The sequence below is a fragment of the Solanum verrucosum genome, unplaced genomic scaffold (genome assembly GCF_900185275.1).
Source record: "Solanum verrucosum unplaced genomic scaffold, falcon-dt-bn FXZP01000280.1, whole genome shotgun sequence".
NCBI lineage: Eukaryota > Viridiplantae > Streptophyta > Magnoliopsida > Solanales > Solanaceae > Solanum > Solanum verrucosum.
The window spans coordinates 751105-766213 of record NW_026019982.1 but is presented as its reverse complement, the minus strand read 5'-3'; the positions used below and the strand labels follow the sequence as shown (position 1 = coordinate 766213).

Here is a 15109-nt window from a genome sequence, read left to right as displayed (position 1 = left end):
TACTTATAAATATATTTGCTCAATAACTTGATATATACTGTTAAAAAAAGGGAAAATTGTATATAATAACAAACTATTAATTCAAATTAAATTCTATAACTATAGTTTGATTTAATTGTACCCCATAGCAAACTGTTGCTATTTCACCTCTCTCCTGGTGAATCTCGCTCGCCACTCTCGTTCTCTCCCTCGCCTCTCTCATTTTTTATACAAACGCAAGTGTATAACGTGCGTTTGTGTTTGTATAAAGTGAGAGAAAATTGTATATATACATATATTTTCGTTCTCCTCTCTCCCCTCTCCCAGATCTCGCTCTCTCACTCGCCTCTCTCACTTTATACAAAAAACGCAAATTGTATAAAATGCGTTTGTGTTTGTATAAAGAGAGAAAATTGTATATATACATATATTTTCGTTCCCCTCTCTCCCCTCTCCCAGATCTCGCTCGCCACTCTCCCAGATCTCGCTCTCTCACTTTATACAAAAACGTAAATGTATAAAATGCGTGAAAATTGTATATATACATATATTTTCGTTCCCCTCTCTCCCCTCTCCCAGATCTCGCTCGCCACTCTCCCAGATCTCGCTCACTCACTCGCCTCTCTCACTTTATACAATTGATCTTTTTGTATATGTATACCAAAGCAGATTATACAACTGATTTCTTTTGTATATGTATAGCGAAATATACATATTTATGTTTCCTATGGAGCGCAATTATGCAAACTTTGCAATAATATACAAATATGAATTTTGTGTTTGTTATATGTGAAAGTTCATCAAATTGATGTCACTCCAACATAACTTCGTCGTTGGTGCATCACTATTTTATTCGTAGTTAACAAAAATTTATTGTTAATTCATCGCTACATAGAATTAACAATGGATTTTGTTTTTAGCTATAAAATTTATCTGTCGCTAAATCTAGTTTTTTTAAATTCATCATACACTATGGTGAATAGATAACTTAAGTTCATGATCCTACCATATATATATTTGGGGTGGGTGGGATTTGTGGCAAATATTAAAGCATTTAAGAACATATATTAATCATATTAATATACACTATTTAACTATGGTAATTGGAGTGTAGTATTATGAATTATTAATAAGAGATATCAAAAGAACAAAAAGGAAACAATTATGGGATAATCATTCCAATGAAAAGTATGGAGTCTTCACCTTTCTCCAGTCCTCATCATATGTGTCATCATGCACCTTGTTTTGTGTTTTTTGCCACCCCCCCCCCCCCCTCCTTTCTACATAAACATAATTTACTTAACTTTTTTTTTTAAGAATTATAACTCCGAGTCAACTTTTGCACACCTCAACTGATTTCACAGGATATCTGTCACCTCTCACCAGTAACATGTATCAGATAACTCTATTCCCCAAAGTTAAGACCTCAACTAATTTCACAGGATATCTAACACCTCTCATCAATAACATGCATCAGATAACTCTATTCATCAAAATTAGTACAGATTGAAATAATCATAACCTACTTTTATTTTAAAAAGAATATACATTTAATTAGTACCCCACCCCCACCCCCATATATTTTTAAATTTTCACCACCTCCCATGTTTAATATTACTATAGTAATATTAAAATTCCGACAATAAGCAGTTAAAAGACTGCAGTATATGAGAATGTGTGCATTAGAGAGAGATCTCATATTTTCTCTTCCTATAGACTCTTACTCTTATATTGTCTCCTTTTCATCTCTTCTCTTATAAATTCAACGAACATATACACAGATCTAAATAATCAATCTTTCAAACTTATGCTATATATCTTTCTTGGCATCATAAACAAAAGGTAATTTTTTTTCTATATATATAAATATTTTTTTCTTAGAGATCATGTTTTAGCAATAAGCTAACAATTTTAATAAATATATTTTTGTAGATTGAGTTAAATCTCATCTAAGATGACTGATGAAGTGATATCAAATGGATTTACTCATGATAACTCAATTGAAGGATCTAATCCTCCTCCTCTCAAGAAAAAAAGAAATCTTCCAGGAAATCCAGGCAAGTTTATATTCTAAATCTGCTGAGTGAAAATTCTGGCTCTGTCACTGGTCGCTACAATAGGTTTACAAGCTATATATCATCATGTATATATGTTCATATGAATATTCACGTTTTTTTAGCACTAATATATTATCATGATCATCATCACCAGATCCTGAAGCAGAAGTGATTGCCTTGTCACCAAAGACACTGATGGCAACAAATAGATTTTTGTGTGAAATTTGTGGGAAAGGTTTTCAAAGGGATCAAAATCTACAACTTCATAGAAGAGGACATAATCTTCCATGGAAGTTAAAGCAAAGAACTTCAAAAGAAGTGAGAAAGAGAGTTTACGTGTGCCCGGAAAAGGTGTGTGTGCATCATCATCCTTCAAGAGCTTTAGGAGATCTAACTGGGATCAAGAAACACTATTGTAGAAAACATGGAGAAAAGAAGTGGAAATGTGAGAAGTGTTCAAAGAGATATGCTGTGCAATCAGATTGGAAAGCTCACTCTAAAACTTGTGGCACTAGGGAATATAGATGTGATTGTGGCACTATTTTCTCAAGGTAAATTTATTAATATATTGTAGCAGATAACTTGTCTTGTTTTCAAGATTACGAATCTCATCTTTTTGTGAAGTGTTACATGTAGAAATCATTTTAACGATCTTGAACTCTAGTTATTTATGCTTAAATTTGTGATTGTGATGTGTTTGTCTGTTTACACATGAACTTGAAAAGAGTTGAAATTTATCTTTTTTTCATCTTTGTTTTCTTCACTTTCTTTTTTTTAGTGGGTAGTTTAATGAAGACAAAATAGCTGTTTGTAATCACTACAAAGTCATTTTTTTTAAGCTCCTTATCTTATAAGGTTAATATTTTTCTTCACCTAATTGGTACTATTACTACTAGGATCTTATAGAGTAGTACTAGTACACCTTTTTTATTTTTCACATTCCTCCATTCTCATATTCATTAAAAAGTCTTTATTTTGTTTTTCTTGCTCTTTGTATTTGAAAAAAAAACGCTATCTTAGTTGTTTAGATGATTGACTATCTAAATTTTCACCTTGGATTGAGCAGGAGAGATAGCTTTGTGACTCATAGGGCGTTTTGCGATGCATTAGCTGAGGAGACGGCTAGAGTTACTGCAGCATCTAATATGCACAACCCATTGGCCATGGAAAACAACATCAACTACCATTTCATCGGCGCGCCATTAGGGCCAAACATGGCACAACATTTCTCTTCTCTCTTCAAACCAGTTTCAAACAACAATGAGAACTCGGATCCATTGAGAAGAGATCAGCTCTCGCTTTGGAATAATATAGGCGTGGCTCAAGAGCAAGACCAAATAGGTATCAATATCAATAATCTCCGCGAAATCCATCAGATTAGTCCCTTTCTTCATCACACTTCACCAGCACCAGCACCAGCACCAACACCAACAACAGTTTATGATGCAAATGCCCTTCTTGCATCACGTAATTCAAATGCTCCACCAGTTAGTTATAATAATAACAACCATATCAACTGGGATCAGTTCATCGGGACCAAAATCTGTCCAATTAACAATGCTGAACAATTATCAAACACCTCATCTGCAAACATTAGCGTTCCGTCATTATTCAGTTCTCAACAACAAATTGCACTTTCTGCCTCTACTACAAATATGTCTGCAACAGCTTTACTCCAAAAAGCAGCTCAGCTCGGAGCAATAACAACAACAACTGCAACCGATCCATCGATATTCCTCGGAAATTTCACCATGAATAATTGCAACAACAACAAGAACAATGACAATAGCAACAAGTTTTGTGGATTTTATGTTAGTACTCCTACTACGAATAACTCAATCAGTACTAGTCTCGGAAGTGACGTAGATCAGAGTTCATCAGTAAATGATTTCTCCGCTACTATTCACCCGATACAGATGTATCCCCCTTCAAAACGCCGTCACATTCAAATTGAAGATAGTGTAAAAGGAGTCGGAGGCGGAGCAGGATCAGGAGCAGGAGGAGGAGGACAAACTAGGGATTTTTTGGGAGTTGGAGTACAATCAATCTGTCACCCTTCATCAATCAATGGATGGATATGATTAAATTTGAGTATTTTCACTTTATTTTATTTAAATATTACGTCTAACCACCAAGGTCTTACTGTCTAGTGATATCGATAAGAGTCCTATTACAGAATAGATGTGAGTTTGATTCTCACGGTCTCTTTTCTCCATGTAATAATTTTTCCTTTTTAATGTTAAAAGCTAAGATGCTATAAAGTGGATTATTTTATTTTTTTTGGGTGGAGGGATTTTAGTATTTGCATACTTTGCAGTGAAGAAAAGGTAGCAATTGAGTGCTTGAAGAAAGTTAAAAAGTTGATCTGAAAAATAAAATGTTACAATATGATCAAAAGAGCTTGAGGAGATCCATGCATATTCTGTTGAACCCTAAGATGTGTTCACTTTAAAAATGGTGGCTTTATCAACCAGGATTGTGCTGGAGTGGTAAGTACTACTTCATCCTTAATCAAAGATTTCGAGTTTGAATCCCCTTGACTACAAAATCCTCTTTGTTAGGGAGCACTTTATCCCCAATATTAAATTTCTCAATGTGAATTCAAATTTAGTCAGACTCCAATATAGGTACCGGACATAAAAATGGTGGCTTTAATTTTAATAAATTTTTTTTTATAGAAGTGTGGTGCTTAGTGGGGGCAAAGCAAGATAACCCTTTTTTCAACTCCATTATTGATATAGCTTTCATATTTGTTCTAGTTATTATCTTCTCAAAAATGCTTTTGAAAGAACTTATAATTAATGGCAAAAAGCCTACAGCAGCTAATTAAAATAAGATAAATTATGTTTAATTAATAACTTATTAAGTTGCATGCAAATGAATAGAAGTTGATTAAAGTTTTCTTTGATCCCACATACAAAAGGATTTGAACTTTTTATTTTCATTTTTTTTCTTTGGTTAATTTTCCTTGTGCCTAATTTCTCCTGCATGATTATATTTTATATTTTATATAATAAGGTCACTTTTGAAATGGTTAGGTGGACATAGTGGGTTTTATGTTGTGATGTGATTCAATTCTAACTTTGATACTCATAAAATCTGAATATTTCTTTCCAACCAAAGAAAGTAAAATAAGGAAAGTTATTCTGTTAATTAATTTCATTATAGGTCAAAAGTTTAAATGTTTTTATATCTACTGATGATATAATTAATTAAGTAAATAAAACGGTCTCTCAACTTTAATTAAAGTGATCATACAATTAAAGTGATCTATTGCTTCAAGCATTTTATGTACTTTTTAGATTATTGTGATGACATGATTGAAGAGAATCTAAAAGGGTAAGCAATCTAAAATAATTGGAACAAAAAATGTACGTACATTAGTTCATGAACCACATATAAATGTACACGACCAAATGTTCCAAAATTCAAAAACCTTATAATATGCTAGAGATTTGCCAAAGGGACAATTATTCAAAAGACAATATGTATGAGTGATGCCAGAGTAGGGGCTAAAAAGAAAGCTACTATATTAGTCTCCTATATCTTTTTGCTTTCTTTCTCATCCGGTGTCAGATATCCAGATTGAATTTCAACTAAATTTTAATTTATGCATTGTTCAGTTTATTTTTAGAAACAATGCTTCCAATATGATTTTTTCTATTTTCAGGGGCTCGAACTCGAGATCTCTTGTCAAAAGGTGAAGAAATCTTGAACCATCCCACCATAACTTATATTAGTAAACTACTACCACTAGTCTAGTATATGGTCTTTATTTTTTTGTCTTCCACTTGGTCTCGGGTATACCTGCATTAAGACAGACTAAATTTGGATTCATGTATTGCAGGTTTCATTTTAGGGACACCACTTTCAATAAAACTTTTTCTATCTCAAGGAAATCAAATCTAAAATCTCTAATTAAGAGTGAATAGAGTTCTTTGAACCATTCGACCACAACCTTAATTGGTAAGCTACTAATACTACTAGTCTAGCTAGTATATCTTTCTTTTCTTTTCTTTTTTTGTTTCCCACCTGGTATTAGTGTATACACCTGCATTAGGATCAACTAAATTCAGATTCACTTATTGCAGAGTTCATCTTTAAAGATACCACTTCCAACAAACTTTTATCTATCTCTAGAAGCTCAAACTCGAAATTTCTTATTAAGCTACCAGTACTCTATATCAATGTGTTGATGTTTGCCTTTTGACTAGTGCTTGAGAAAAAGCAAAGTAGTGGTGGGGATATGCTATGAATTATGTACAAAGAGTTGATATGACAAAAGAAAACTGCAAATGGCTGGGGTCTCTCTACTCGTGCACAGAATCCTTAACATCATGTGCATTGTTCAAGAAGTTTCTTAGTGATTGAGGTTTTAGTTACCTCCCTTTTTCAGCTAAAAATATGGACACTAATTTCTGTCAATTGGTTGCTGACAATTTGTTCAGAAATCTTCCTCTTTGTTACCCCTATACTCCAATTATATATCTTCATGTTTTAGGCATCAAGGACTAGCTACCTAGGCTATATCTAGTTTTATTTTGGTTTTTGCGTTCTATGTTTGATATCTATATCTGTTTTTACGGCTCAACTAATCTAGATTCACACTATGAGCTAGCTATAAAAATGTCTTTTTAATTAAGAGAGATAGTTAAAAATAAATAAATATTTACGTATATATATTGTTGAATTCATTTTTAAAAAAAATTATGTTAAAGTATTTATAATTTGACTCCTAATTAATGAAAGTTTTCAGCAACGGTAATTCAAAATTGGAGTAAGAATACTAAGTTGTTTAGAATTTTTTGTTATTTTTGGTATTTATTTATTATTATCTAGTTAGGATATGTTTATCCTAATTTATATAGAAATAAGTTTTCTAGTCCTAATTTAATTTGATTTCTTAATATTATAAATAAGTGTGTAATTAGTTATTTTTAATAGACAGAAAGAAAAGAGAACAGGAAAGAAGATGGAGAGAAAAAAGAACAAGAAAGAAATAGAGAAACTTGAGGTAAGATTCAAAGAACTTTTGAATTTATATAATTAAAAAAAATAAAATCGTTCAGCAATTGATGTGAACATTTTGCACTTGTGTCTCTAAAGTTAGACCTCGTTGCAATTCATCCATCAATATCCATTCGAATTTTGGTACACTATTAAACAAACATTTAAAATTTAAATTTATAAATTCAGCCTTTAAGGTTCTTAGCATTATATTTATTATATTTTTTAAATTATAAATTTGAATGAGAATTCTTACATATAAAATTATAATCTATATCTAAAGTACATATCCAAATATGACTTACTAACCACTTAAGTTATAATTTCAAAGAGATGCTGCAAATAACTATCGGATAACATAACATAAAATTGCATGCTTTGTGCTTCAAATTGATTGATCGATCGATCTTTAATGTTTGTCCTTTAGTAATCGAACTTATATTTTATAGGACATAAGTTCTCTAAAAATTGAAATGATGCCCCAAGGTAACTTGTTAAATGTTATGATATAGAAATATAAATTAAATTTATTGCGCGAAAAAATAATTTATTATGATGGATATAAATTAAACCAGCACACAAAATATGGCCCATTAGTTTTGAAACCCAAAGTCCTACAACCCGGCCCAACCTCTCTCAATTGGGAGTCCATCAGTTTTCAAACCCAAAATCCAACAATTATACTACACTTTATTATAATCTTTTCAAGTGTCGATCCAGAATTCAAGTATCTGTGAGTTCCCTTTCATGTTCCAGAAATCTTAATTCGATTATATTTATCATTAGCACCATTTTGATTTCGACCTTGATTGCGGTAAGTCAATATTGATTAATTTTTCTCGATTTAAAACTGGGATGAATTTCTGACATAGATTATAGTTGATATTTTCAGATTAATCGTTCCTTGTTATGAACAAAATTCATCTACTAGTATATGTTAATTTTTTCTATCTATATATTTGCATTCGATTGTGATTGTTTAGCATATACACAACAAATTACGCTCACACTAGGTAATTTCTTCTTAGATGTTCTAGCCTCAGTGGATAGTGTTCCTGATATTTGTTATGGATGGGAGGTGATACCTGTGGAATTAGTCCAGTTGTGCGTAAGCTGGTACGATTATCAATTATTATTTTTTATGCATACACATATAGAAAGGCCAAACTAAGCGGACATTGTGATTCAAATGGTGTTTTTTCAAGTTTTGGAGTTACATTTAATAATATCAAAAAGAGTAGAATCCTTGTTGTTGGTGGGAGGTGACAGGTATTCCGTGGAATTAGTCTATAAGGTTAGATTAGACTGACATGCTAAGTCAATCCAAGTAGGAATAGGAAGAGTAGGTATGACATTGGCATACTTTTACTGGATGGATGAAATTAGTCGAGATGCGCGTAAGCTGGTTCAGACACCAGTGTTATAAAAATAAATAAAATTATTCATACAAATATACTAAGGCCCAACTAAGCAACCACTGTGATTCAAATCCATAGGGACTTCTGGTTTAAATATTTGATGTATGTTATGCTTAACATGGAGATCAGTTTTTTGACCCATCAACTGAAATCGGATATTCTTTGGTTCTACAGCTGTGATTAATCAAGAGTTCTGAACAGAGAAAATGGATGCAAAAGCGTTGGCAAAGTCGAAGAGAGCTCATTCGTTACATCTTAATAAGAAGCATAATCCACATCATGCATCTAAGGGGTCTTCTGCTGTTTCTGGCACGTCTGCCGGTGATAAGAAGGCTACTGTCAAGCAAGTTAAGGAAAAGCCTAAACCGAAGCTCCCATCGAATTGGGATCGATATGAAGAAGAAAATTCTGATTCTGAAACTGCAACCCCGGCAGGCGCAAGTAATGCAAGTGATGTGGTCGAGCCGAAAAGTAAAGGGGCAGATTATGCATACTTGCTTTCGGAGGCTAAGGATCAGCTTCAGTATTCTTCAGAGGATGTTTCTTTTGGTGATGATATTTTAGATGGTAATGCTTTTATCCCAGAACTTTTAGCTATATGGAATTGTTTTCTGATGTTATCATTCATAACCTGTCGAAATTGTATAACAATTGTAACTGGTAACTTGCTCAGTATTCTGCTTTTAGAAAACTGTTGCTCTCTCAAACTCAAGTTGGCCATAAATGTTTTTGAAATATTGAACATAGCCTTTTTACTGTTATTTGTCTGCTGTTTGGTTACTAGATTCAGATTAGTACGAGCGTAGGGGAATGTTAGGGGTGAGGCAGGACTAGGAGCAGTCTCGCACAAGTTTAGATTCAGAAAAATAGTTATAAAAGTGATTGCATCAATAATTCAACATTGAAATATTATATTCTCTGTACTTTGTCTAAGTTGTTGATTCTTGCTAGAAAATGTGTTGATTCAGGCTCATTGCAGCTTAAACGTATTGCTTTTTTTTGTTACACTACAAAATTTTCGCAGACTGCTGTATTTCCATGTTTTTCTGTGGCTATGCCAGTCTAGATAATTTTGACCAAAATTATAGTATTGACTCAATAATTTTTAGACTTTTATCAGGGCCTAGGAGCATTACTCTCTGCAAAAGGGCAAAGCAAGTTATCGTGGATAGCAGAAGAAAATTTTGCAATGGAAGATAAGGCACCTCCTCCCACTAAGGTGATTTTTCTACTCTCAATCCAAGGGGTTGTCTGTTTCCTTTGCTCGTATTTTCTGTTCTTGTTTTCTGGTATTATAAGGAGAGCAGTATGGGATGCTGATACCAGTGATTTATTTACAATTTATCTCCGCTTTCAATAACACAAACATTAAGATTAGACTAGAAACTTCTAACACTACGGTAATATTAACAACATGTTGAAAACATTCTGTGACTTTAGTTGATGATTCAGTCTTTTCTTTGAAATTGTGTAAGAAGTAAATGATTCCCTTGATTCTATTGTTTTAATAGCAAAACCATGGGAAGGAACAAATGAACCGTACCCTTTCTTATAAGTTAGCAAATATTTTATTCCTCAAACAGCACTTCATTATATCTATAGTTACTAGAACTTAGCTCAACATTTATCACGTGACTTACATTAATCAATGGGTATGGATGAATCAAGTGAAGTGTCTAAGTCTCATAGATTTGACATGTGAGACTTCCTCTTTAAGCCAAAAATGCAGGAACTTTTATTTGAGCCTATGTACTGGTTGAACTCGTCCTTCGAAATAATTTTGATTCATCTCCTTTTAGATTATCAAAATATACATACAGAAACTCTGTTGCCATGAGGGATTTGGTTCAGTAGTAAGGAAGCACTATACATAATGTGTGAATTGCTGACAGGACCCTGGTACTAAGTGTAGGAAGGGTAGAGGGGTGGGCTCCTCTTGTGCGTCAGTGACTGAGGTCGGGCCAACTATCACAAGAGATTTTTCGGTAATTGAGCCAAGCACATGAAGATTTTTTTTTTTTTTTATGAGTGATGATAATATTTGAACCCAAGCTCTAATGGCATATGAAATACTTCACTATCTTACCCAACATGCGACATATATGCCTTTTTAAACCTGATTCTTGAATTAGTCCATACAAACATATATACCTCAACATCTTTCTGTCCATATTGGACGATTGAAGAGAATAATCGTTAATAGTTGTTGTGGATTGAGGAGCCGAATCGTTACTAGTTATTTCAGTATCGGATGATTGAGGTGCCGGATCGTTACTAGTCATTGTGGATTGAGGAGTAACCTGCTTTCAGTGAACAGCAAGGTCTGATTTCCTTTTTAAACCTGATTATGGAATCCACACACATGTCAGACCATACAGACAAACTCCTAGCAAGATTTATGTGAATCACCAAGACTTCTTTTTGAATCCAATCTACCTAATAGTTGGTGGGTTAGTCTCAGCCCTTGCTGATTCACCGAAAGCAAATAGAAACAGAAGTTGTAATTTGAAGGAGGGGTATATTTGCATAGCCTCCTAAATCAAGCTAAGACTGAATAAAACCCACTCCTTTACTGTATGACTCTATAATATGTTCCTTTTGCTATACTAGTATTTCCAACTTACCATACGATGGACTCCTCTTATTTACAAAAGGATAATATATATCAGAAATTTTCTTGTATGCATTAAGTTATCTACGCGTTATTAGAATTACTTACAGTTAGTGTAGCTGCCTTATAAATAATTGCAAAAATTCATCAGTCTTTCAGTGAACTGTCAAATTAGACATGCATTATGTGTTTTGGATCAATCAGTTGACAGTACTATTATCTAGCCTGATGAAGGCAAGAAAGGTGTTGATGTGCAAGATGCTTTCTTACTAGCTATTCTTGATGATTCCGTATTAATTAACATCATATGTTTATTCTTTCTTCTGGTAATGAAGTGAACTATTGCTTGTGTTGATAGCAAATCATATTAATGGCACGTGTAATCCCTTTTTGTCTAGGAAGCAATAGCATCTGTTCATTGCAAATCCTGCTGAACACCATTATTTATTTATTTTTATTACGCTTTCTCTGATTTGTGATTTGGTTTGTTATTTTCCTTAAATGCCGACGTGCCCCATCTAGATTGCTAGGCTACCATATGGTCAAACTCATTAATAACTATGTCACTCTTGTATTTGCAGGCATCATTTCTTTCACTTGATCTGCAAGCTCTTTCAGAGCAGCTTGAAAGAGCAAGTCTACAAGAGAGACTTTTCATTGAACCAGATTTACTTCCTTTGGTACTGGTATGTAATGTATCTATGATTTCCTCCTATGCCGTATCTCCCAAAATTTAATGTTGATTAATGCTTATATGCTGGAAACATGGTGCCTTTCATTTAATTAAGGTGCGACAGTGTGTGTTTAAGAAAAAGGCCTGCAAAATGATCTTTGAGCTTAAAATGATTTTTAGACCTTCTGTCCATAGCTGTCGCCAGTGTTATCAAAGGCGAAAAGTGCAAAAAAGCTCTGGGGTCCGTGGGGGCTTTAAGCGCAAATAAAGCGTGGGCTTTAATGAAAAAGGCGCAAAGGGAGAAAAAAATACAAATATACATGTTTAGTCCAAGATTAATAATTATAAACATGAATGACAAATATATGACCAAAAAGATTGAAAAAAAATTATGATAAAGTGAAATATCAATTGTTTAGTGTCAGTTCTTCATGAAAGGCTCTTTGGCAAGGAAAAGTTTGCCTTAGAACTTTGATGACGACACTGAAGTGCACATAAAGCGAGGCGAAGCGCTCAACACGTTTTGAGCCTCGCTTCAAGGCTTAAGCGCGCTTAAAGTGCCTTTGATAACACTGGCTGTCGCACGGTAGTGCACCTAAAAGCATCAAACCGCACCAACATATATGATGCAGATGAATCATCTGATAAAATAGGTGGTTTCCTCTCCAGCTACTCCACAAATAATTATTATGTTGCCGCTTCAGTGTGCTAAAATGGTAGAAAATGATTTCATGTTTTATATAGCATGTACATTTAGGTATGTGTGTTTCATTATTGGGCGAGGATAGTGAGAAACTTCTGAATTGTCTGAAAGTCAATTTTACTGAAATAACTGGAGTTTCAACTTATGAGGTTTCATCCTCGACTGTCAAGCCACTTTATTGTTTTGCGGAGATTCGAGAATCCAAATTACTGATCTAGTTTTAGTGAGGTTTAACTAACAGTCTAACAACAATCCTTCTATGACTCTCGAGCTATTCTTTTTTGCGAGGCTTTTAGGTCTAAAGAATTTCCTCTTATGCAGCCACGCAATGAGCACATAGCAAATTATTCTTTCACCTTTTTACTAAAGAATACCGTGTGCTCGTTGCAAATTGTGGCATTCGCCTATATTCAGAATGCTCAATATTTGTTTAAAATTTTATTTTGTGAACTCCTGTAGGATGTCTTTGTACTATCTTGTAATATAGTCTAATACATGTACTTAATGTGCAAAACTGGCAGAGCGATCAGGAGTCGCAATCAGCAGCTAAAGAGAAACATGACGGTGATCTAGCTTCAAGCAAGAGTTCAACAGCTGAAAAAGACTTCAATTCATTAACCTCCACTAACAAAAGCAACAAAAACAGGCATCAACATTCACATCTGGGCACCACAAGCAGCAGTAGCAGACATCCAACTTTAGCTGATGAATCCTCTAACCCTTCGACTGCATTCAAGGACGAGGCTGGACAAAATGATACACTGATGTGTGTTTCTAAGAAACCGTCTGCATTTAAGGCAGCAGCTGCAGAAGCAGAGCTTGACATGCTTCTTGATTCAGTCACCGAGATTGAAATTTGTGAGTCCACGAATGTTCTTGACCAGTCTATTCGTCCTTACCCCGTGACACAAGCAGGAACACCAACTCCGTTAGCAGAAGGAACTTCATCTACACAGGTCTCCACCCTACCCAGGCAAGGCCACGATCTACTACCCAAACCTGCAATATCAGATATCAGTTTGGACGATACACTGGATGATCTTCTCAAAGAAACATCCACTGTGACTAACAAAAACGAGCATTCTGAGGTAAGCTCCATTGCTGGTCATACACCCTCTGCTTCTCAACCTGTCTCCAAGTCCAAAATTATCGATGATTTTGATTCATGGTTTGACACATTGTAACTGAACCACAGATTGGGAAAAAAATTCCATGTTAAGCACAAATTGTGTAATTCTGCGTGTTAGGCTGTTAGCCTTCTACCATTCGTGTTAAAAATCTAACCTTGTCAACTCGCGTTAATACAGAAGAAATTTATGTATTTTTTATGCACGATAGAAAATGGAAAAACTAAATCCTGCCATACTCAACTCTGTATAACTCTAACCAACAACTTTGTGAAAAGTTAAAAGCCTTAAGCAATTGTAATTTTTACTCTTGACATTGATCAATCAATTGGAATCGAAAAAATTCATATAATCGACTCCAACTTAATTTGAAATTGGAAAATAATTTGTTCAATTGTCAACCATAAAAGTTGAATGGGGCTCATTTTCTTCCGTTGTTAATAGTACCCTCCCTTGTTCATTTTACTTATCACATTCTCGTTAAGAAACATTAAGGGTTGTTTGGTAGCTGGATAAAAAAAAACTAGCTATTCATGAATTAATTTGTGTATAACTTATAAGACATTTGATAGGTAGATATAAAATAAGTTATTTATGTATAAAATTAATACGATATTTGGTTGACAATTGAGAAACCAACAGAACTAATAAATGTGTAAGTTATGAGAGAATCTATGTGTCATTGATTAATGAATAATTCATGAACAAGAAACCTTAATGATACCACAACATATACATATTCCCTTATAGTATCATTAACTAATGAGTAATTTCTGAACAAGAAATCTTAATGATACCAATCAGTGGCGGAGCCACATGTCATGAAGGGGTGTCGACTGACACCCCTTCGTTAGAAAATTACATTGTATAGCTAGAATAAAAATATTTTTGTTATGTATATATATTACACATTGACACTCCTTGACTTCTACACAATTTTATTTCTTTATATATTGGTACTCCTTAGGCGAAATTCTAGCTCCGCCACTGATACCAATACAATATATATATAAATATATATATATATATATAGTATCAGTTAAGCTAAATTATCAGTCTTAATAATACCAATACAATATATGATACTGATTATTTAAGCAAAAATTATCAGCCTTAATGAATAGGGGTATGGGCTATAAAAATTTTTTTGAGAGAATGAGTATTTATTGAATTACTTTGGATTGGGGTATGAACATGTAATTATTTAAATTTTTATGGCTTATTTATGTAATTTTTCCAATAATATATAAATTCACCCATAACTAATCTACATATTACTAATACCTGCATAACTTTAATCAGCTATCAAATTACCCCTAAGTTTAATTATTTTATTATTATTAATGATACTTTAAAATTTTGAATTTGATAACTAGTACTTCAATTATTTGGAAAGAAAAAATAATTGTCTCAACAATTACAATTAGTATATTTGACAAATAAAAGGTAAGAGATGGAAGATCAAAAATCTGTGTTTGTTAGGTTTTCTTTTCTTTCCACTTATACCATTTTAGTTTTGGCAGACAGCGTTGTG

At 33.5% G+C, this 15109-nt stretch overlaps 2 protein-coding genes and 1 non-coding gene across 3 annotated transcripts; all 3 read left to right on the top strand.

Moving 5' to 3' along the window:
* Window positions 1-1675: 1675 nt before the first annotated feature.
* Window positions 1676-4195, top strand: LOC125817375 (zinc finger protein NUTCRACKER). The gene is made up of 4 exons (XM_049496907.1): window positions 1676-1821; window positions 1912-2036; window positions 2191-2587; window positions 3103-4195. Exons 2-4 carry the CDS (start codon window positions 1934-1936, stop codon window positions 4115-4117), a joined length of 1515 nt encoding a protein of 504 aa, XP_049352864.1. The 5' UTR covers window positions 1676-1821; window positions 1912-1933; the 3' UTR covers window positions 4118-4195.
* Window positions 4196-7777: 3582 nt separating this feature from the next.
* On the top strand, window positions 7778-13645 carry LOC125817387 (protein ECERIFERUM 16). The gene is made up of 5 exons (XM_049496917.1): window positions 7778-7857; window positions 8636-9028; window positions 9571-9680; window positions 11654-11758; window positions 12970-13645. The coding sequence occupies exons 2-5, from the start codon at window positions 8668-8670 to the stop codon at window positions 13630-13632; spliced, it is 1239 nt and encodes a 412-aa protein (XP_049352874.1). The 5' UTR covers window positions 7778-7857; window positions 8636-8667; the 3' UTR covers window positions 13633-13645.
* On the top strand, window positions 12768-12885 carry LOC125817777 (U5 spliceosomal RNA). Its single transcript, XR_007442313.1, has one exon. It is a non-coding gene; the product is annotated as a U5 spliceosomal RNA (small nuclear RNA).
* Window positions 13646-15109: the final 1464 nt, after the last annotated feature.